This window comes from Centropristis striata, chromosome 6 (assembly GCF_030273125.1).
Source record: "Centropristis striata isolate RG_2023a ecotype Rhode Island chromosome 6, C.striata_1.0, whole genome shotgun sequence".
In the NCBI taxonomy this organism is placed as follows: Eukaryota; Metazoa; Chordata; class Actinopteri; order Perciformes; family Serranidae; genus Centropristis; species Centropristis striata.
The window spans coordinates 31848429-31872336 of record NC_081522.1 but is presented as its reverse complement, the minus strand read 5'-3'; the positions used below and the strand labels follow the sequence as shown (position 1 = coordinate 31872336).

Here is a 23908-nt window from a genome sequence, read left to right as displayed (position 1 = left end):
TATGTAACAGAGTTTACAATGTGCTTTAGAGGCTGGCATTGAACCAGAATAAGGTGAAAACACTGCTCAAAAGGAAATGGCAGAGAAATAATATATATAAATTACAATAAATACATTTAAAAAATCTGATTAAAAATGCAAAAATATGAACATCAAGTTTGACACAAATAACAAATGAATGAAACATTATTCTGAAAGTGATTGAAATGTAATGAATTAGCAGCCTATATTCCTCAGGTTAACCATCAACGTAATTAGAAGAACTTAGCAGGAACAGATTCATCAGGATTCTGCTGTTTGGTCTTGCATATACAGCCATGGAAAAATGATTAGACCACCCTTTTTATTTAATTTCTTGTTAATTTTAACGATGTCTGGTAAAACTTAAGGTACATTTGTTTGGACAATCTATCCATTTTCCATGGTTTTCTTGATAATGATTTTGGTTATTATCAAGAAAACAATGAAAAATGTCTAGATATCAGCTCTCAAATTAAACTATTAAGAGCTATTTTTGTTGTTATCATTATATGTGTCCAAACAAATATACCTTTAGTTGTACCAGGTGTAAGAGTAAAATTGATCTCAGCAACTTAAGATGCAAATCTCTCTCCCCTTTTCCTGCCACTACTTCAAAGTCCCCTTTGTGTCTCAAATGTGATGTCCAGACGAGATTCTCACACCGAGAAAGGTCCTCTTTGTGATGTGCTTTGTGATGATGGGGGGGGGGGGGGGGCAGTTTTCCTTCCTTTCAGGGTCTTTCTTCATTTTGACCACTCACGTGTTGATTGACCTTTCTTTGCAAAGAAAATAAACCTTGTCGGCCGGCAAAAGTCTCTATTTCAATCTTCACCAGCAGCAGAGAAAATTTCCACTACAAGGCATTAAATTGAACAAGTAATTAGAGAAAACAAGGGTGGTCTAATGATTTCCCCCCCCCATGACTGTAGTGTAACAACGCCCTATGGGACCCTGGCATGATGAACCAGGTTTGATTTGATTTGATTTGAATGAGAAAGTCTGAGTTCAGGTTTCAGTTTCACTCCATGTCATGCACACTTGGCGGTGGGCAGACAGAAGGCCAGGGTGGAGGGCGGCACCAGGATGTCGGTGAAGATGGGCCGATATCCTGCAGGCAAAGCGGGAGCACTCTGCTCCAGCAGGTCCAGTACAGCTCCTCTAATGTCCCTGGAGACGTCACCACGGATGTCTAGCAGCACAGACACATGCTCTTCACTGAGGGAGCAGAGAAACATGGTCATGAAAAGCAAAAGTAACCCTCCTGTTATGTTCCTTTCTCAGGAACAGCAAAAATTCTGTTGGACCCGGGACATATTTAATTGTCCAAAAGTGTCAGAAACTGAAAAATCCCAATAAACATTGTTTATATTTCATTAATAACTCCATTACTAACCATTTCATCAATTTATATTGAAGTGGTTCAATGCTTTGAATTGAATATTTTTCAGCTTTTTGATTTCAAAGCTTTCAATAACACCATCTTCAAAAAAAAAAAAATATATGGATGAAATCTTAATAGCTCCGGAGTTTACATGTCAACAGATCTGTCTCCATGACAACTGAGCAAGCTCCACCCCCTCATGAAGGCCAAGATGCAGTTTAAAGCTCTAGAGAGATAGTAAGTGGTCCTTGAATTGGGATTGTTTTGTTATAAGTGATATAATTTCTAAGATCAAGCATCAACTGCATGCATATCTATCTACATATATTGTGGATGTTTTAAAGGATTAGTGTAACAATTTGTGAAATACTCTTTATTTAACCCTCCTGTTATGTTTGTTTATCAGGAACAGCAATAATGTTTGTGGGTCAATTTGACCCGGGGCATTTTCCAAAAGTGTCAGAAACACAAAAATGGCAATAAACATTGTTTATATTTCATTAATAACTCCATTACTAATCATTTCAATCAATATTGAGCGCAATGGTGTTCTTTACATCTCACAGATTATGGTTCAATGAGGATAATTCACTTGTTTTTCATAAAAAAAGCATGTTAAAACCATTTTTAATGTACATTGGAAAGACCTACAATGGTTTTACATGACATTGAAAATTCTACTTACATTTTTTAATTTTTTTTTTAATGAAAAAGTACTTTTAACCATTTTTTTTTTTTTTTTTAACTTGGTGAAATGGGTCAATTTGACCCTCAACATAACAGGAGGGTTAAATAGTCTTTAAAGACTGCAGAAGCTCTAGTGTATCTTTTTTAAATTAAGATTAAGATTTCCTTTATTAGTCCCACAGTGGGGAAATTTCAAGAGTTAAAGCAGCAAAGTGGATAGCAAAAAACCCCCCCAATAAATAGCAAACAGCAGTATAAACTAGAAATATAAGAGGAGTAGTAGCAAATAAACAAGTAAAAAATATAATAAAGTATTAACAATTTTCAATATAAACAAGTAGAAATATAAAAAGTATTAATAATTAAAACAAAAATAGAATTAGATGGAGTCAGCCGTTGGATGTGGAGCATTGCACAGAGAATATTGCACATATAAATTAAATTATAGAAATAAAAAATATTTGGTAGTTATGGTAGTTTAACAGCTATTCCAGGGCTAAAAGCAGGTGAGATCAGATTACCTGATGTCAGGGTATTTGGCTGCGAGTCCAGAAACTTCCAGAGTGAGCATGCCGGGGTCTTTCAGTCGGATAAAGTCAGCCAGGAAGGGCAGTAAGGCCAAAGGATTCAATTCAGGTACTGACCCTTCACCTTCCTGCGGACGAGTACACGAGTTTGATTGATATGTGGCAAGAGATATCACTACTTTTGATAGTTTGTGGGAATATTTGAAATTTAGGTCAATAAAAGTCTTAATATCCAGTGTCAGTGGTGGAAGAAGTATTCAGATCTCTTACTTAAGTAAAAGTAATAATACCACTGTGAAATTACTCCACTACAAGTAAAAGTCCTGCATTCAAAAACTTACTGAAGTAAAAGTACAAAAGTATCAGCATCAAAATGTACATAAAGTAAAAGTACTAGTTATATAGAATGGACCCACTCAGATTGTTTTATATATTCTAAATATATTATTAGATTATTTGTATTAATGCATCACAAGAAGAGGTTTCATTCTGATGAACCTTTTATTAAAAGGCAAATCATCAAAAGCTTGTTTTACTGGAGTTAGGTGTTTTGTCTTTATCTTACAGTACATGGGGCTAGTATTTTTTTGTATTTGTATTTTTTGTATTTAATTGTATTTTTTTTGTATTGTATTGTGTTTTATTTATGTATTATTATTATTATTATTATTTATTGATTTGTTTATTTATTTGTATAAGATTTTTATTATTGAGGCATTTATGTAAGCAGCAACTATTTTTTTGTAAATATAGGGCTCGTTTTAACTACTAGATAAAGGCCTACTGTTATGAGGTTTAATTAAAAATCACTAATCACTTTATATTTATCATGTTTTTTATGTTAAATCTCATACTGTAAAGTAACTTAAGCTGTCAGCTAAATGTAGTGGAGTAAAAAGTACAATATTTGCCTCAAAATGTAGTGGAGTAGAAGTATAAAGTTACATAAAATGGAAATACTCGAGTAAAGTAAACATACCTCAAAATTGTAGTTAATTACAGTACTTGATTAAATGTACTTAGTTACATTCCACCACTGTCCAGTGTAATTCATACAAAATGCATTCACACATATTTTAAGCTGTGAGCCATTATGGGTCAATAAAACTCTCCACAAAAATACAGCATGCTAGTACTACTACTACTACTACTACTACTACTACTATTACTACTACTACTACTTCTTCAATGACTTCTGACAAAACAGTAGCGTAAAAATAAATCATTATTGTGAATAAAAGTGTAATATAGTCATAATTTTGACCCCTCCCAGACAACCACTGTAGTATTCCTCTGTGTCAGTTGTTCCTCACCAGGCCGTGGAGGATTTCCCTGAACTGTTGGTCGTCCTGGATCATCTGCTGAGCGAGCTGCTTCCTCTCCTCCGCGCTGCGACACACCAGCCTCTTCTGCATCAGAGCCCTGACGTACTCCACCACCATCAGCCACTGGGCCTCCTCCTGCAGACGCTGTACACACAGAAACAATCAGAAGACATGTTGAACACACACGTGCAATGTTAAGATCAATGAGAGGACATGATGTCTTCTACAAGCCAATATGGGAAAAAGTTTTGAGTTTATGATTCACATAGTCCTTTTTAGAAATTCCTGTTTTGATAAATATTCATCTATTACAGGGGTCTCAAACTCAAATTACCTAGGGGCCGCTGGAGGCAGTATAAAAATTACCAAAAAAAGACACAAAATTACTAAAAAAAAGACACAAAATGACCAAAAAATATACAGAATTACCAGAAAAGACACAAAATGACCCCAAAAAGACACAGAATTACCAAAAAAGACACAAAATGATTAAAAAAAGACACAAAATGATTAAAAAAGACACACAATTATTAAAAAAGACACAAATGACCAAAAAAGACACAAGATGACAGAAAAAAACTAAATTACTTAAAAAAGAAACAAAATGACAAAAAAAGACACAAAATTATTTAATAAAGACACAAAATTACCAAAAAAAGACACAGAATTACCAAAAAAGACACAAAATGATTAAAAAAAGACACAAAATGATTAAAAAAGACACACAATTATTAAAAAAGACACAAAATTACCAAAAATTGGGTTGGTGGTTAGATGCCTGAAATAAGGTTAACACAAGCTTAAGAGATATTTGTATTTTGTTGTATGACATAAAATACATTAGTAAAATTTTGATACTTTAAGTACATTTTGATGCTGGTACTTTTATACTTTTACTTCAGTAAGTTTTGAATGCAGGACTTTTACTTGTAGTGGAGAAATTTCACAGTGTGGTATTACTACTTTTACTTAAGTAAGGGATCTGAATACTTTTTCCACCACTGCTAAAATCCAACCTACACAGAGGACAGAAAGAGGACAGAGTAAAGCTGTGACCTGTCTGCAGGGCGGTCGAACACGAATATACAGCTCCAGGTGACGCTCCAGGACACGGCAGAGCTTCGGGGTCGGGTCTCCCTGAACCAGCCAGGGTCGGGTCAACAGGCTCGGCAGGTACGGCTGAAGGTCCAGCAGGAGCCGATCCATCACCAGGCGACACGCCCGTCTCACTGCTCGGTCCAGAGCTGCCAGAGGGTTGGGAGGAGTCCGAGAGAACTGTCCTGCCGAGCGGGACGACTGCTGCTGCTGCAGGCTCTCTGTGGACTTTCTGTAGCAAATGCAACGGACACTGTGTTATTTTTTAGCTTTTAATTAGCCAATTCTTGTAATTTGCTTCGATGGGAAGACCACTTAACCCTCCTGTTATGTTCGTTTCTCAGGAACATCAATAATGTTCGTGGGTCAGTTTGACTCAGGGCATGTTAAATTATCCAAAAGTGTGCAATGGTGTTCTTCACCTCTCACAGGTCATGGTTCAATGAAGATAAATCACTTGTTTTTCATAAGAAATGCATGTTAAAACTTTTTAAAATCTAAAAAAAATAGCATTTTTTTGGGATGAAACTTCTTCTGCTTGGCTTAATAAGTGTAATCAAAATATAAAGTGAAAATGGTTAATTTCACATTTCAATGTCATTTAAAACCATTGTATTTTATTTGTAGGTCTTTCCAATGTACATAAAAAAAAAAGTTTTAACATGCATTTTTTAAATGCAAAACGGGTGAATTATCCTCATTGAACCATGATCTATATAAATAAAGTTATTATTATTATTATTATTATTATCTGTGAAAGGTAAAGAACAACACTGCACTAAATATTGATTGAAATGGTTATTAATGGAGTTAATGATGAAATATAAACAATGTGTATTGGGATTTTTTTTGGTTTCTGACACTTTTGGATAATTTAACATGCCTCAGGTCAAATTGAGCCACAAACATTAACATAACAGGAGGGTTAAACTATTCTATTCAATATTGTCTCACTTGAGGATGATGCAGTTGCTGATGGAGGCCAGCAGGTAGTGGAGGTAGAACTTGTTTTTGTTGTTGCTCGGATCCCTGCGATGCTCCTTCCCTAATTCCACCAGAGCTTCTCGAAACCTGACGTGAATGAACAGAGTGTAAATAAAAGGGTGAAAGTGAAGACTTGCCAATGCCCATACAATGTATTGAAAAAAACGCAACTTGCATGAGCACACACCTGTTCAGGAGGTTCTCCATCTCATAGAGTCCCATCTGGATCGTCTGATCTCTGAGGGACTCTCCGATCATCAGAGCTACCCGGGCGTTCTCCTCCAGCATCTACCACAGCCCCACAAACACACAAAACACATCCACATCACATACACTGACTGACAAAATCCACAGTACCACAGCACCAAGGTGGTGTTAGGCAGGTGATTTGACACTGTGATGCTGAAAGGTGATTAAAGTGCTTCAGGCAGGTGTAAAAGGAGAAGTGGCAGATGATTTTTTTGCTCATTCAATTTAAAGGCACAACAAGTGCATGATTTCTTTTTCAAACAGTGTATTCAGATCCTTTACTTAAGTAAAAGTACTAATACCACACTGTGAAATTACTCCACTACAGTAAAAGTCCTGCATTCAAAACTTACTGAAGTAAAAGTAGAAAAGTATCAGCATCAAATTGTGCAGAATGGACCCACTCAGATTGTTTTATATGTTCTAAATATACTATTACATTATTTGTATTAATGCATTTATGTAATAAGCATTTTAAATTTGTACAGACTGGGCTCATTTTAACAACCTAATATACTGTTATGAGGTATCATTTAAAAACAAATGTCTAATCTCTTTAAACTGATCATGTTTTTCATGTTAAATTTTGACTCAGAAAGTAACTAGTAACTGAAGCTGTCAGCTAAATGTAGTGGAGTAAAAAGTACAATATTTGCCTAAAAATGTAGTGGAGTAGAAGTATAAAGTTACATAAAGGGAAATACTCAAGTAAAGTACAAGTGCCTCAAATGACCAATATGCACAGCTCAATTTTGAGGTTTTGGGCTATTTTTCTCCCATAACATTACTCCTTTCAGAATAGTGAGAAGAAAACATCCAAAACAAACAATTAGGTTCATATTTTATCCATTTGCATCTCTAGATTTCTCCTAAATTCATTTGGTTTTACAGAAGTGTTTGTCTATATATCATTCATACCCTGATTTATACAACATGACATTTTTTTTGATTCATGAAATGATAAAAGGAGATATCTTTAGATATTTCCTTCTGTAAAAAAACTTTGACTCTAATATATCAGCATTTTTTTAAATATATTTTTTTTAATTGAAATTTGCGTTAGCCAATGTTCTGGAAATAAATGCATATGTGTGCATATTTAATGAGTCCATGCCTCATTTGCATATCTAAAGATACAATTTCAGAAAACTTATATTGTCTTAATATAAATAACAAACTGGGGAGGTTTAATGGTGATATCCAAAAATATATAAAATTGTTAAGTGACTAAAAGGACAACATCATCACCAAGCTGGACTCTCTCCAGATGTTGTCTGGACTGATACTGTTTTATTCTGTACTATTAAAAGACCTAAAAATCTGCTGATGCCACCTTTTGGCCTGCATTTATTGTCTATTTTTTCTGTCATGCCTACCTGTGTGATGATAGTTGGCAGGCTGGTTTGGAAGAAACCTTCATGGTCTGTATCTGGCTCCTGGTCTCTCTGCCAGTCCTGCAGCTCCACCTGCAGGGCTTTTTTCATCCACTCTGATACACTCTTCTATAACAGCACCAGCACCAGCAAGGACACACGGACACACACACACACACACACACACACGGACACGGACACGGACACGGACACACACACACACACACACACACACACACACACACTTACTGTACTTGGTATAACAATACAGATATCATCATATGAATGGCACTTTACCGTGTTGTGTGTGGAAGGTTCCTTTAATTACTTTTTTTGGTAATTTTGTGTCTTTTTAAAATAATTTTGGTTTTTTTGGTCATTTTGTTTCTTTTTTAAGTAATTACGTTTTTTTTTGTCATTTTGTGTCTTTTTTGGTAATTCTGATTTCTTTTTTTAGTCATTTTGTGTCTTTTTTTGGTCATTTTGTGTCTTTTTTGGGTCATTTTGTGTCTTTTTAAAAAAAAATTGTGTCTCTTTTGGTAATTCTGTGTCTTTTTTTTAGTAATTTTGTGTATTTTTTTTGGTCATTTTGTGTCCTTTTATGGTCATTTTGTTTCTTTTTTAAGTAATTTAGTGTCTTTTTTTAGTAATTGTCTGCCAGAGAAGACCAGCCCATTTTATCATAAGATACAGTGATGAATGTTGTAGGCATCACCAGTAATAAATCTAAGAGCAGAAAGATATACAGAGTCCAGAGGTCTAAGGGTTAAAGGGAGCAGCACCTTTGTAGATCACATCCCCATAGTCCAGAAATTGCCTCCACAACCCAATATAACCCAATATTGCCTAAACGATGTGAGGATCCTAATGTGATCTTGAGAAGAAATATATATATTTGAGGTGGACCTACCCGAACACTCTGCACGTATTTGTTCTGCAGCTGCAGCTGTCCCTCTGTGGAGATGAGCGGTCCCAGCTCCGCCTTCTCCATCTCCTCCACCAGCTCCGGATGACCCATCATGTCTGAGCTGCCAAATCAAGACTGTCAGATGCTGAGCGTTTGATAGTTAACAATATCTAGCAGGTTCATTAGCATCCAAAACAAACATTTTCACTCTATAAAAAGATAAGCAAATCATTATAATGTACTTTTTACTTGTGTAGCACAACGTTGGTCGTAAGTTGCATATATGTTTTATGAGCAATTCAGATAAAATGATGTTGAAAATGCCCAGAATTTCACAAGAACAAAGTTAAGATTTGAGAGAAGTGAAAAAATAAATGTACTTTGTTACTTTTCACCACTGATAACAATGATTGGCTTTTTACCAGGAAATATAACTTAATGTAGCTCTGCACAGCTTTTTGGAAAGTAGTAGTTAGATTACATTTCACAACAGATGGTAAGTGTTTTTTTTAAAGGGTAAAATATATGAAAAACGTACGAGAAAGTGTGTATTGGAGTTAATCGGTTACATTTGAAATGAAATGTTCAGTAAGAATCTTACCCTACTGAGTCAAAGTGATGTTCAAGTTCATGTTGAACAACTTTTAAGTAAGTGAAGAGCAAATATCTTATAAAATGAGTCTGAGTTGTTGATTTGAATGAATGAATGAATGAATGAATTTTATTTTAGGACAGACAGTACAGAGCCATTAGACATTTCAACATGGAACATGAGATATGCGAAGATGGTTGTACATAACAGGTTTAGCAGAATCTCTACATTTCACCCGGCTGTCCGTAGAGTACATATATACACATGTATACACACAGCTGAATACATATATATATATATATATATATGCACATAAACATATTATTATTATTTTTATTTTCTAATAAGAAAAGATAAAAAGACTAACTTGCACTCCTGCCGTGCGAGGGCCTTGGTTAAAACCTAGTTAAAATATGTTAAAATACCTTGTTGAGAGTTGTACCGGCCTCATCAAGGTAAGTACGTTGGTGGCGTCAGTGCAACTGTGACCTTTCAACAAGTTATGTTGTCTCCACTATCCGTGGCTAGCGGGGGGTGCTCTGACGGATTCTAGTGCCGGCATAATTGGTTTCCTATCAGAAGCTGTTTGATTGCATCCGAGAAGCTGGCAAGATTCATAGTTTTAACATACTGTGGCAGATTATTCCAGAGTTTTGGGCCTGCGAAAGAGAGCGAGTTCTGGCCGAAGGTGGTATTTTTGGCGGGTAAGGCGCAGTTTCCCTGAGTGCCGCTTCTTAGATTATTGCGGGTTTTGTTGAAGAATTTATCTAGTGGTCCAGGGGCTGCATTGTTCAAAATTTTGTAAATCAGGGTGAGGTTAGCTAGTTCAAATATGTTTTGGAAGGAGAGTAGATTGTGTTTTTCGAGTATCTTACAGTGGTGGTGCATAAGATTTTTTTTTATCTAATATTCGAGTATCTTACAGTGGTGGTGCATAAGATTTTTTTTATCTAATATTTATTTAATATTTGTCACCTCAAATCAAAACGTACGTTATCCTTGATTCAAACGTAGCTACGCATTACACAAAGGTGCAACGAATTACATTCAGATAAACAGAGAGAGAATAACAGACTGTGAGAATCTCACCTGTTGTAGATGTGTAGAACCCAGTTGAGCACAGCAAAGATTTCACCACTCTCCAGGTCCCAGCAGCTAACCTAGGCCACAAGAATAACTTACACTGTTTGGAATAGTTGAATAAGAAAATTATACATTTATAAATTCCATTTAGAGAAAATGACGTAAGAAATAGTTCCTGTGTCTGGTTTGAAAGATTTGTATTCAACATAATGTTGTGTTGGGGTTGTACAAAGGCTTAACATGGTCCGGCATTGCTTTATTTTTCTCATATCACTGATCTGAGAAGTGAAATGTCGTATTGCAATAGCTCCAAGCTGAATACCATGTAGAAAAGTAAAGCTATCACAACCAAGACAAATATACGGTTCATGAAGGCCATTGTGGTATCAACTATGACATATGGTTGGGAATCATGGACATTAGACGCAGATACTGAAAGACGAGTGAATGCATTCAAAATGAAGTGCTTTAGAAATATCTATGATACGCAGTACACCCAACTAATGAAGTGTTTAAGATGAAATTGTACAGAAAAGTGGAAACCATATAGCTTTACTCTACACCATCAAACAAAGAAAACTGAGACGGTTTGGACACGTCACTCGTCATGGTGATGAGTGGAGCTTGGCTCATACTATATAACATGGCAGAGTTCCTGGAAAACGAGGAAGAGGAAGACCTAGAAAGAACTGACTCTCGAATATTGCAAGTTGGAGGAATATGACACAGTATGATGCAACTAGAACTGATTAAATGGAAAGAACTGGTGAAAAACATCATAGTGCACCTACGGCCACTTGGCTACGGATTATGATTATTTATTACCATACATTCATCTACCTGCACTGCTGCTTTACTGTACATTCTTTACTGTATGATTTCTATAACATATTCATTCACTGTATATATCCAATAGCATATTCAATTCATACCTGTAGGGGTGGGCGATATGGCCCTAAAAGAATATCATAACATATCAGGCTATTTTTCGATAACGATATTCTTGACGATATTACGAAATACTTAAAAAGATGTAGAAAATATGATTTTTTTTAAAGTCTGTATAAATAAATAAAAATCTAAAATGTAGTGAGAAGTGCAAATCTCAACAGTTGCCAAATACAAAAAAATAAAAAATACTCTTGACTCTTGTGTATGAGCAAATAATAAAAATAACTATTTAGGGGTTTCGGGGGCATATTTTAATGACATTTTGTAAAGGAGAATAAAGGTTCTTGTATGTTTTATTTATTTATCTTATTTTGACAGTCTTCTTGTGAGTTCTGTGGTGGATTCTGTTAACACACTGTGCTCTTATTTTGAAAGCTGCATGTGTTTAGCGACAGAGAGTAAATAGCTTTTTGTGATTAAAACAACTTCAATTGTTAGCTAATATTAACCTTACGCCACTATATCAAGAAGTAGGAATGTTGCCAATATCATGATATGCATTTTTTTAACCATAAAAAATATACCAATATTATCATGAACGATACAATATGGCACACCCCTACATACCTGCACTATATTTATACACTGTGTTCAGATGTAAATACCTAGCACTTTACTACTCTGCACTTCTGGTTAGATGCTAAACTGCATTTCGTTGTCCTAGTACTTGTACTCTGTTCAATGACAATAAATTTGAATCTAATCTAATCACTGACCTGTGCCAGGTGAGCATGTAGACAGCGATGGCTGGCCCTCAGGTAGGCTTCTGTTAGCCTGTAGTGTGGCGGGACACAGTGTTCCAGCAGGTGGCGCACGGTAGCCAGGTCAGCCATGATGCCGTGTTGAAGAGCAGAGAGATGGCCTGCTAGACCTGGACCACGAGTGTGCAGATAGGAGACGCTGCGAAAACGTGCCGCAACCGCCTCTTCTAGTGTCTGAAAGGAAGTGGTGGAAGAAGTATTCAGACACCTTAATTCAGTAAAAATACTAATACCACAATATGAAATTACAAGTAAAAGATTAGGATTAAGGTTAATTACTTTATTAATCCCACAATGGGGATGTTCAACCTCTGCATTTGACCATCCTTTTTTTACACACAAGAGAACACACAATGCAAGGAGCAGTGAGCGGCACATTACTGCATTCAAAACTTACTGAAGTACAAAAGTATCAGCATCAAAATGTACTTAAAGTATAAAAATTAAAAGTACTCGTTATGCAAAATGGACACACTCAGATTGTTTAATATGTTACAAATATATTATTGGATTATTATTATTGATGCATTTATGTAAGCAGCACAGTACAGTACAAGTACCTCAAAATTGTACTTAGGTATAGTACTTGAGCTAATGTACTTAGTTACTTTCCACCACTGATGTAAGGCAGGAAATGTGAGACAGGACAGACTGTAACACAGGGGTCTCAAACTCAAATTACCTGGGGGACACTGGCAGTATCAAAATGACCAAAAAATGACACAAAATTACTAATAAAAGACACAAAATGACAGAAAGAACCTAAATTACTTAAAAAAGACACAAAATGACCAAAAAAAGACACAGAATTACCAAAAAAGACACAAAATTACAAAAAGACACAAAATGACTGAAAAAACACAAAATTACCAAAAAAAGACACAAAATTATTTAAAAAAAGACACAAAATTACCAAAAAAGACACAAAATGACAGAAAAAAATTAATTACTTAAAAAAGACACAAAATGATCAAAAAAGACACATAATTACCAAAAAAGGACACACAATTATTTAAAAAAGACAAAAAAAGTAATAAAAGGGACCTTCCACACAAAGTGCCATTCATATAAAACTCACATTAAACTTTCATGTCAAGGTGGGGGCCACAAAATATCGTCAGGAGGGCCGCAATTGGCCCACGGGCCGCAAGTTTGAGACCCATGCTGTAACATATAATTAGAAATAGAAAAAGGAGAACTTTTATGTTCAGTACTAACCTGGAAGAAGCATGCTCTCCAGCAGCGGGGTCGACCCGGGGGCAGAGGCCTGCTGTTCCCTCTGCTCCCCCCTCCTCTCTCCTCCAGTAGAGCTTGGTCCAGGGCCTCCTCCCGCTCCACTATCCTCACCGCTGATACGAAGGGTGTGGGGTTTTGTCGGGCCAGAGCTAGAGCACTGCTCACCACCGCCCACATCTCCTTACCTGCAGGCACAGGGTGGATGTTAACCCTTAATAGGGCACTCATTGAAATACTTGCAAATTCCAAATTTCAACCCGAGAGAATATTGGAGGATATTACATACAGCCAGAATGTGGACTGTGGAATGTGTAAAAAAACAACAACATACGGACCCGGTTAAAGTGGCAAATTTACGTGAAAAAAAATGCACAGATTCATGAGATTTAAAATGGTGAATCTGTGAGAAAAAAGTTGCTTTTTCCCCCCACTTTTTTTTTTTTTTTTCATGTAGATGTGCCACTTTAATCTAGTAAATTTGCAACTTTTTTTCTCAAAATATTGAGAATCTGATCTTTGCTGATTAGCTGGAAGAAATCCATGTGGTTCTACGACCAAAAAGAGAGACATGGGGACCCCATTTTGGTATCCAGACTGTGTCCACATTAGGGCATTGTTCATTACAGGGTTCGTACACTTTTTCAGTGGTCACATTTATAAAAAGTCATTCCTACCAGCTGCAGTCGCTATACTAAATAGTGGCCGGTAACACTGTACCCCACGTCATTCATTCTTTTTATTGATGTTGTGTGTTTTTACTGAAGTGTTGTTGTTTTATTTTATTTATTTATTTCACTTCATGTAATTGTTGTGTGTTCTGCATGAATTTTTATAGCCGTGTTGAAAGACAAATTTCTGCTCTGTTGAACAGACAATAAAGATATATTCTATTCTATTCTATTCTAAATTCAAGCACTTTCAAGGTCAATTTTCAAGCTTTTCCAGTATCTTTCAATGGTTGTAAATGGCATGTTTTAGATGAATACTTCGATACTAAAAGGGGTAACTTCACTTAACCATACCACCAGCAATGTTATTACACTTTAAACAACTAAAAGTAGTTTGCTAATCTCATAAAACATACTGGTATGGGAATCTAGAGGCTAGGAGCAAAAGTAAGCTCACAAAAATCATCAACCGGCTGCTGGTGGAACTAAACACGACCCAAACTAGGAGGAAAGCCCCACAAATAGGCCGACTAGAGGACCCCTCTAGGAATCCACTAGGAATTAGAAAAACTCCCTTCAGTAAGAAGATACAGGGTACACTTGACACTGTTTTGACTCTCGTAATGTCATCTCTTGATTTTGTTATGTCACTGAAAAATCAATAAACAAATGTTAAAAAAAAAAAAAAAGAAGATACGGGGTAGAGCAACAAGAAACATCTCAGAAACAAGAAGATGCAGGCGGAGCGGTCTTCATTTCAGATAGGCTATAGGCTATTCAGTTTATATTTTTTTTTTTCCATTGAAAATGCAGTTATCTATAGTCAGATTGCAAGAGAGAACTGTGAAGCTACCTCTCCCTGTGTCTGTACAGAATATCCTTACCAAGGTCATCGACCAGCTGGCCGACACCAGAGAAGTATTTGGTCACCAGCTCCTGGTCTTCTGGGCTGAGCGTGCTGCCTGCCGTCCTGGCGGCCCCGTGGAGCTGCCAGAGGATGTCGTCCTGCCAGAGCTCCAGGTCCATCAGCAGGGCGTGGGCCTCCAGGAGCCGCCGGGACTCCACCAAACGCTGCGTCTCCAACACCATGCTGCGCACTGCAGAGAGCAAGGACAAGGAGAAGGACTTTAACCCTCTGAAATCTTGGGCTAATATGTCCATTAAAAATCTGTTAAAGATCTTCACCATGCCATGTTGGTATCAGTTTTTTCAGCGCAACCTTACCTTTATGTCCTGATAATTACTTTTTAACTTTGACTTACTTGATCAAAATTTTGAACCCAAAAGAAACAAAGGAAAAAAGAAATCTGATCTTGAAAATGATGTTTCACACACACAGAAATGTACATGTTGCAAATATTAAAATATATGCAAATATAACATGTAACAGGTAAAATGAGGATAATATCTAGTTTTATACTAAATATATTTGACATTATCTCCGGTTTTACTTGGCCGAATATCATTAAAAAAAATCTGGTATGGTATTATGAAAAATTTTGAGGTATTTGTACTTTACTTGAGTACTTCCATTTTATGTAACTTTATACTTCTACTCAACTACATTTAGAGGCAAATATTGTTCTTTTTACTCCACTACATTTAGATGACAATATACTGTTATGAGATTTAATTTAAAAAAAAATCTAATTACTTTAAATTGATTATAAATTTTATGTTAAATCTTGACATGTAAAGTAACTAAAGCTAAATAGGTAAATGAGCCCTATCTTTACAAAAATTAAAACACTTCTTACACAAAAGCATCAATACAAATAATTTCATAATATATTTAGAATAAATAAAACAATTTGAGTGGGTCCATTCTGCATAACGAGTACTTTTATTTTTGATACTTTAAGTACATTTTGATGCTGATACTTTTGTACTTTTACTTCAGTAAGTTTTGAATGCAGGACTTTTACTGGTAGTGGAGTAATTTCACCTTTTCCACCACTGATTGTTATTCCCACAACGGGGACAATTCCATTGAATGAAAGACTTTCTGCAGCGTCTCACCAGAATAGAGTCGTGGCAGGTTGCTGACGGCAGCGAGCAGCTGACAGTGGTTGACGGACACTTCTCTCAGCCTCTCCAGAGACTTCACCTCTTCTGCGTTTTGATTGGACTCCAGTCCCCCTTTCTTTAGAGCCTGCGACACCTCCTTCAGCTCGGCCCTGGCCTCCCGGAGCTGCTCCAGACCCCAGCCCACCCCCTCCAGGTACGACTGGACCATGGACTGAGAGCGAAGCAGCAGTGTCAGCAGTCATATTGTATCATAGTCTGTATGCATGTCTATGAGTCTGTGGTGTTACCTTTAGTCTGGTGTGTATGGAGGCAGTCCTCTGACTCTCTCTCTTCCTGTACTGGCTCAGTCGCTCCAGATGCTCGGGCCGACAGAAAACACCTGACGCCCACTTCAGGGCCGCGCCGCGGGCCAGACACTCAGCCCTCTCCACCTCTGGCCAGACCTTAGCCAATGGCAGCATATCTGACAGAAAAAAACAAAACACTATTATTATTAGTCGTAGATTAGAGCAGTACACCAGATATGAAAAATGCATAAATCAGGGTTCGTACACTTTTTCAGTGGTCAAATTTAAGCACTTAAGCATTTAACTTTAGCATTTAAGGTCCATTTTCAAGCTTTTCCAGTACCTTACAACGGTTGTAAATGGCATGTTTTAGATGAGTACTTCGATACTAAAAGGGGTAATTTCACTTAACCATACCACCAGCAATGGTATTACACTTTTAACAACTAGAAGTAGTTTGCTAATCTCATAAAACATACTGGTATGGGAATCTAGGGGCTAAGAGCAAAAGTAAGCTAAAAAAAAAAATCATCAATCGGCAGCTGGTGGAACTAAACATGACCTAAACTAGGAGGAAAGCCCCACAAATAGGCTACTTCAGGACCCCTCACATCCACTAGGAATTTGAAAAACTCCCTTCAGTAAGAAGATACAGGGTAGAGCAACAAGAAACATCTCAGAAACAAGAAGATGCAGGCGAGGCGCAGGCGGAGTGCTCTTCATTTCAGATAGGCTATAGGCTATTCAGTTCATATAATTGTTTCCATTGAAAATGTGGTTATCAATAGTCAGATTGCAAGAGAAATACAGTAAGAATTCCAAGCATTTACAAGCACTTAATCCAAAATCCAAGCACTATTCAAACCTTGAAATTCAAGCATTTTCAAGGATTTCAAGCACCGTATGAACCCTGATAAATATACTATATAAATATTTTGTGGTTCCAGGGAAGGTTGTGCCATTTTTTTGTAAATATCCTCACACTTACTGGTTATATCCCTTAATAAAAAAACAATCTTGGGTGTAGTCTTAAAGTAGTTGATCTCACCAGAACACTCCTCATCTCTGCTTGAGGCTATTGGCTCATGGCTGCATTAGCTGCTCATCCTTCTTTAAAAACTGTCCATCAGTTGTCTGATAGTGGTGTGGGAGTGCTATTTTAAAGGCCCAAATAGCTTTAATTTATTTTTTGTTGTTGGTAATACTTCCACTGGAGTAGCCACAGTAAGAAATTATCAGATCCTACAAATATAAGCTTCAGATATCAGAGAAGCACATTTTCCAGGGAATGTATAATTACAATGATGGCCACTACAAAAACAATAACAAGGTATAAGTATGCAGCTTGTGATTAAAAACTGTCAGCTGCCGTGTTTTATGTTGGTCAGCTAGTGAGCCTACAAATCTTGTACACATGTAGATTTTTTTGTATTTAGTATGGCTAGTGATCTGATATATCATAATAACTTACACCATATTTGCTTTTGTTGAAATACAAACAAAGAAAGAACACACAAGTACTGCAGCAGCATCACTTAGTACCAGTGGTGGAAGAAGTATTCAGCTCCTTTACTTTAGTAAAAGTACTAATACCACACTGTGAAATTACTCCACTACAAGTAAAAGTCGTGCATCGAAAATTTACTGAAGTAAAAGTACAAAATTATCAGCATCAAAATGTACTTAAAGTATCAACAGTAAAAGTACTAATTATGCAGAATAGACCCACTCAGATTTTTTAAAATCTATTCTAAATATATGATTACATTATTTGTATTGATGCTTTTATGTAAACAGCATTTTCATTTAGAAAAGACAGGGCTCATCAACTACTTAATAAACTGTTTTAATAATGAGATTTGATAATAAAATCACTTTAAATTCATCATGTTTTTCATGTTAAATCTCGACCTGAAAAGTAACTAAAGCTGGCAGCTAAATGTAGTGGAGTAAAAGTAAAAAGCTATATAAAATGGAAATTCTCAAGTAAAGTACAAGTACCTCAAAATTGTACAGTATTTGAGTAAATGTACTTAGTTACTTTCCACCACTGCTTAGTTCCCTGTTTAGTCTAGTGAAGGCACATCTGCCGCAGCAATCATATTCAACAATGTGAACTCACTTCTCAGTGGCTATTAAGGGTTTCTGCCTGAGAATCCACTATGATTCCTTCACACTGTGCCACCATGCATTGTACATATTATTTTATATTTTTTTATGTTTCATTGTGTTTTAACTGTGTTTTAATTGTCTTATGTTCCCCTATCTTATTTATTTCTTTGTGATTTTATCTGTGAAAAATGCTATATAAATAAACTTTACTTACTCACTTACTTACTTACACTGTGACAGAGACAAGGCTCTGGTGTTCTGCAGGGCTTTACTGCAGAGGGAGGAAGCTGCCCCCGAAACATAGCCCACTTAATGAAATGCATACTCTTCTATGAAGTAAAGTTATTAGGAAAGAGTAGAGGGGATATTTTAGACTGCAAATGACACATATTTATGAATCTGTGAGGTTATGGAGTCATCTAGTGCAATTTTAAGCTGTCTGTTATTGTGTATACTGTTTCTAATTTTATATTACAGGGTTCGTACACTTTAGCAGTGGTCAAATTCAAGCATTTTTCAAGGACTTTCAAGGTTAGTTTTCAAGCTTTTCCAGTATCATACACCTGTTGTAAATTGCATGTTTTAGATGAATACTTACATACTAAAAGGGGGAGATTTCACTGAACCATACCAACAGTGATGGCATTACACTTTTAGGAGGAACGGACTTCATTTCAGATAGGCTATTCATTATTTTTTACATTGAACATGTGATTATCTATAGTCTATAGATGGATATAGTCAGATTGCAAGAGAAATACAGTAAGAATTTCAAGCATTTACAAGCACTTTATCCAAAACCCAAGCACTTTTTAAACCTTGAAAATACAACATTTAAATTTAAACTTTTTCAAGGATTTCAAGCACCCGTAGGAACCCTGATATTATTGTTTAGAGTGTTAATACCTTAATACCTAGCTTTATATTTCTTCTTGTTGCTTGCTTGTTTCCATTTATTGTTATTTTATTGACACTTCTTTCTATTTTTGCTGCACTGAAAATGTCCCCATTGTTGGACTAAAAAAGGAATATCAAATCTAATCTAATCTATTAACTAGATTTATTATCAGACCAGAAACTTAAGGATGTGCACGGTTTACCACCTCAGCTGTACAATTTTCATAGGGAAACAATGTTCGATCAGAATTTTCTGCGGCTTATTCTCAAGTTGATGAGTACTTGGAAAAATTGTAGGGTTTATCAAACCTCAAACTGTACAACCAGAGAAATAAAAAAAAATACTTTTTGGTTGACCACCAGACCACAGCCTCTTCCATATGAGGTTAAACTTACCAAACTCACCAATTTTCATTATTTCTGTCTCCTCAGCAGCTCTGGCTTCAAGAAATGCTTAGAATAAGTTCTCTGTTAATATGAACTATCATGTGTTGCAATATTTAATGTTTTCTGACACACTGGTTTGATTTTATAGCTTCCAATTTTGTCCCCAAAAGTCCTCCCACTTTCTCCTATATCAATGTTCACTGTTGAGCTACAAGCCACATCAGCTGTAAAAAACAAAACAAAAAAAGAGGCAATTTTGAGTGAGCTAAGCAGCTTTAGGGAATGAGATAAGCTGTTCAGCCTGAGTCACAGATTCTTTGCAGATAGCTGTGCAGCAATCAGAGTCACATGACAATGATCCCATTTGAATTACACATCTTAATTGGTCTTAACTGAATAATGAACTGGTTAGTGACTCAGCACAGAGTAATGTTCTGTTAGCTCACCAGCACTGAGCAGTCCTTTGTGACTTTAGGGCTCAAAGTTGAGGGATTGTGTTAACAAAATTCTAACGGTTCAGATTTAGCATGCATCACTTGAGTTCAGGATTTGGTCCTGATCAGTGGTGGAAAGTACATTTACTCAAGTACTGTATTTAAGTACAATTTTGAGGTACTATATTATGTAACTTTATACTTCTACTTCACTTCATTTAGAATCAAATATTGTACTTTTTACTCCACTACATTTAGTTGACAGCTTTAATTACCTTTCAGGTCGAGATTTAACAGAAAAATATGATCAATTTAAAGTGATTAGACTTATATTGTGAATATTAAGTAATGAAATGAGTCCTGCCTTTACAAAATTAAAACACTACTTAAATAAAGCATTAATACAAATAATATTGTAATATGTAATGTAATAATATATTTATAATATATAAAACAGTCTGAGTGGGTTCATTCAACATAACACATACTTTAACCTTTAATAGTAATTTTTTGAAAATATATGTTGTAATACTTTTAATTTAAGAAGTTAAAATGAGCTTTACGTTTACACAATTAAAATGCTGCTTACATAAATGCATCAATACAAATAATGTAATGAATAAATTAAAAAAAATCTGAATGGGTCCATTCCAGTGAGTACTTTTACTTTTGATACTTTAAGTACATTTTGATGCTGATACTTTTGTACTTTTACTTCAGTAAGTTTAGTAGTATATATATATATCATATAGTATATATATATATCGTATAGTATATATATATATATATACATACATACATATATATATACACATATATACATACATATATATGTACATACATATATATACATACATATATACATATATATGTACATACATATATATATATATACTAATTATATCGTATTTAACAATCTAAGTGGGTTCATTCTGCATAAGGACTTTTACTTTTGATACTTTAATTATAGTTTAATGCTGACACTACTTTTTCTTCAGTAAGTTTTGAATGCAGGACTTTTACTTGTAGTGGAGTAATTTTACAGTGTGGTATTAGTACTTTTACTTAAGTAAGAGATTTAAATACTTCTTCCAACAGTGGTCCTGATAAGAATAGCACATGTATGACTGTGTGTAGATGTTTGGAAGACCCAATTAGAAACACAGGACTGTCTCTGTCTCAGATTCAGTTGGAGGGAGACAGCAGTGTCCCATGACCTCCTCTGGGTGCTAAATGTCATCATCAGCAACTCTGGAAAAACAATAAACCATAGAGCTCATATTCGGGAAAGTGATGAGTCATGTAAGCTGGTGCTGCAACAGCACAGGCAGAACAGAAACAACTGCACAGAGGACAATACAGAGTACCGCGCTATAGTGCTGTCAGGAGGGAAGGTTGGTATGGAAACCAGCAGACTGTCTCGTCACGATGGCACATGGTCGGGAATTACAGCCGGCAGCCCTAAACAGCCCTAAACAGACCTATTGCTGTATGGAATACTGAAGAGTTTACACAGCATATTTAAAGGGGCACTGAACTCGTCACAGGAACTAAATGTGCCATGAGGTTGAATTATGGGTTTTTTAATATGGAATAATCATAAACACCTGGCTTTCAGCTCATCCTCTTTACCTGTATACAAGATGAAATTAAAAGAAAAATTGTGCTTAAAAGAAAAGTAACCTAGTCGAATAATGACATGATTGTCTTGCTATGTTTTTTATTTTACTTTATTATGATATACTATTATATTATATAATTAGATCATATGTATAGTCTGGTGATAACAACAAAAGCAGCTCATAAGAGTTTAATTTAAGAGCTGATAGAGACATTTTCCATGGTTTTCTTGATATGATTTTGGTTATTATCAAGAAAACCATGGAAAATGTCTAGATATCAGCACTCTACTGCAAAGTCTATAATAATGATTTTTAACACTTCAGTTACAGCCAAGCTAAGCTAAATATCCCTATCCTTCATTGGTCAGTCTGTGGGTTTGACTGAAATAAAAATACTGAAGTGAGATGAATAGACTGAGAATTTTCTCTTGATAAAACAATTCTTGATAGAATTTATTTTTGTGGACACAAAATGCAGTTAAACAGTTAAATCGTAATATATTGTATCGCAATACTCACCATATCGCAAAATGCTTAAAATCACAATAATATCATATCATTACTCAAGTATCGGGATAAAAATCATATCGTGGACCCTCTGGTAATTCCCATCTATACATTTTAACAGTAATTTTTTTGGTAAAGAAATAACATTTTAAAGGATATCGTCAGATTATGGGGAAATTTAATTTAATTAAAAAAAATATCAATATTTTTTTTTTTTTGCCCATATCGCCCACCCCTACTCTGATGTACATTATTTATGTTGAACTTCAGATATTTAATTTCATGTAATTTGACCATCTTAAAAAATGTATCTTAAATATTGAACCACCAAAGCTAAAATTTTAGAAGTACAGCTGGTGTATAGTTTATAAATCTGCAATATATTGGAAATCCTAATTCCCACCTTGATATTTTAGTTTCTTCAGTCTTAACAGTATCATATTTAAGTCTTTAAGGTATACATGAAATGAAAATGATCAACTCCACAATAAGTGCACATATTCCATCTGCTAATAAAGACCATGTGATATTATTGACAGCTCCAAAACAACTACTGAATTGACTTTGTGGTGATAATGTTTTATCAGCTACTTGAAAATGAATTTGAATGTGTTTAGTGGTTGACACTGACAACATGTAATCAAATGCAAGTGCTGACTCACAAATATAAAGTATCACTCTAAACCTAATCATTAAATGCTTATTTATCTCAACACTGTGGGCATAAACAGCTTTTTTCTCTCTAGCTATTGAGACTTTAGAAGAAGTGGGCGTTGGCCTTTTAACATTGTTGTCAACAGGCAAAACAGTGTGTGTCTCTGCATCCAGTTACCTTTTGGTTTGTCCCCACCATCCTTCTGCTCTCCTGCAGACATTGAAGTTCAGTTCTTAGCTGCCCGTGTACCCGACGAGACTCCTTTTGACCGAGGGCCGGCGCTGAGAGTGGCCAGGGTGCAGCAGAGCTAGCAGAGGAGGGTGAAGAGAGACAGAGATGAGACAGAGGAGAAGGAGAACGAGCAAAGAGAGGGCACATATCCATTCTATTGACGGCTTTTCCTCTTTTCCCCCCTCACACACTCTCTCCCAGACACATCCTCTGCTGAGAGGTCGGCAGGAAAGGGAGGGAGGGAGGGAGCTGGGGGGAGGAGAGGAAGGAGAGTAATGTTAGAGGGTGGGGACCGAGGGAGATTGAAGGAGAAAGAGGCAGGCACAGGGAGGGTATCAGGACATGTGCTGTATTCAAGAGCCTGTTGAGGAGGGCACATACTGTTAGAGAATGATGCTTCAATTCAGTTTTGGAATATTTACTCTGATTTCAAAGCTTTCAATAACAATAATAATAATAATAATAATAAATTTTATTTGGAGGCGCCTTTCTTGGCACTCAAGGACACCGTACAAAAGGATACAAAATAAACAGCAATAAAATACACAGAATGAATAACAATACAATACAATACAATAGATATATTGAACAGGGTAAAAGTCATCAAAGGGAATAAGCAGTTTTAAACAGATGTGTTTTGAGTAGTGATTTGAAATGGGGGAGTGAGTCAATGTTCCTGAGTCCAATAACACCATCTTCAAAAAAAATAATATGGATGAAATCTTAACAGCTTAATCAGAGCTTGCATGTAAACACATCTGTCTCCATGACAACTGAGCCATCTCAAAAAAGGCCAAGATGCAGTTTAAAGCTCTAGAGAGATAGTAAATCCTTAATCCTAATCCTAAATCCTCGAATTGGGATTGTTTTGTTATGAGTAGGGGTGCACCGATTGCAATTTTCTGGCC

The 23908-nt window shown here is 35.9% G+C and overlaps 1 protein-coding gene across 1 annotated transcript; it reads right to left on the bottom strand.

The window, feature by feature from the left end:
- Nucleotides 1-756: 756 nt before the first annotated feature.
- Nucleotides 757-23089, bottom strand: exoc3l1 (exocyst complex component 3-like 1). The gene is made up of 15 exons (XM_059335842.1): nucleotides 22947-23089; nucleotides 16156-16331; nucleotides 15860-16079; nucleotides 14725-14937; nucleotides 13155-13357; nucleotides 11892-12110; nucleotides 10231-10301; nucleotides 8553-8670; nucleotides 7646-7771; nucleotides 6208-6308; nucleotides 5991-6107; nucleotides 4998-5268; nucleotides 3930-4085; nucleotides 2611-2744; nucleotides 757-1236 (listed from the first exon to the last, which is right to left on the bottom strand). The coding sequence occupies exons 1-15, from the start codon at nucleotides 22987-22989 to the stop codon at nucleotides 1050-1052; spliced, it is 2355 nt and encodes a 784-aa protein (XP_059191825.1). The 5' UTR covers nucleotides 22990-23089; the 3' UTR covers nucleotides 757-1049.
- Nucleotides 23090-23908: the final 819 nt, after the last annotated feature.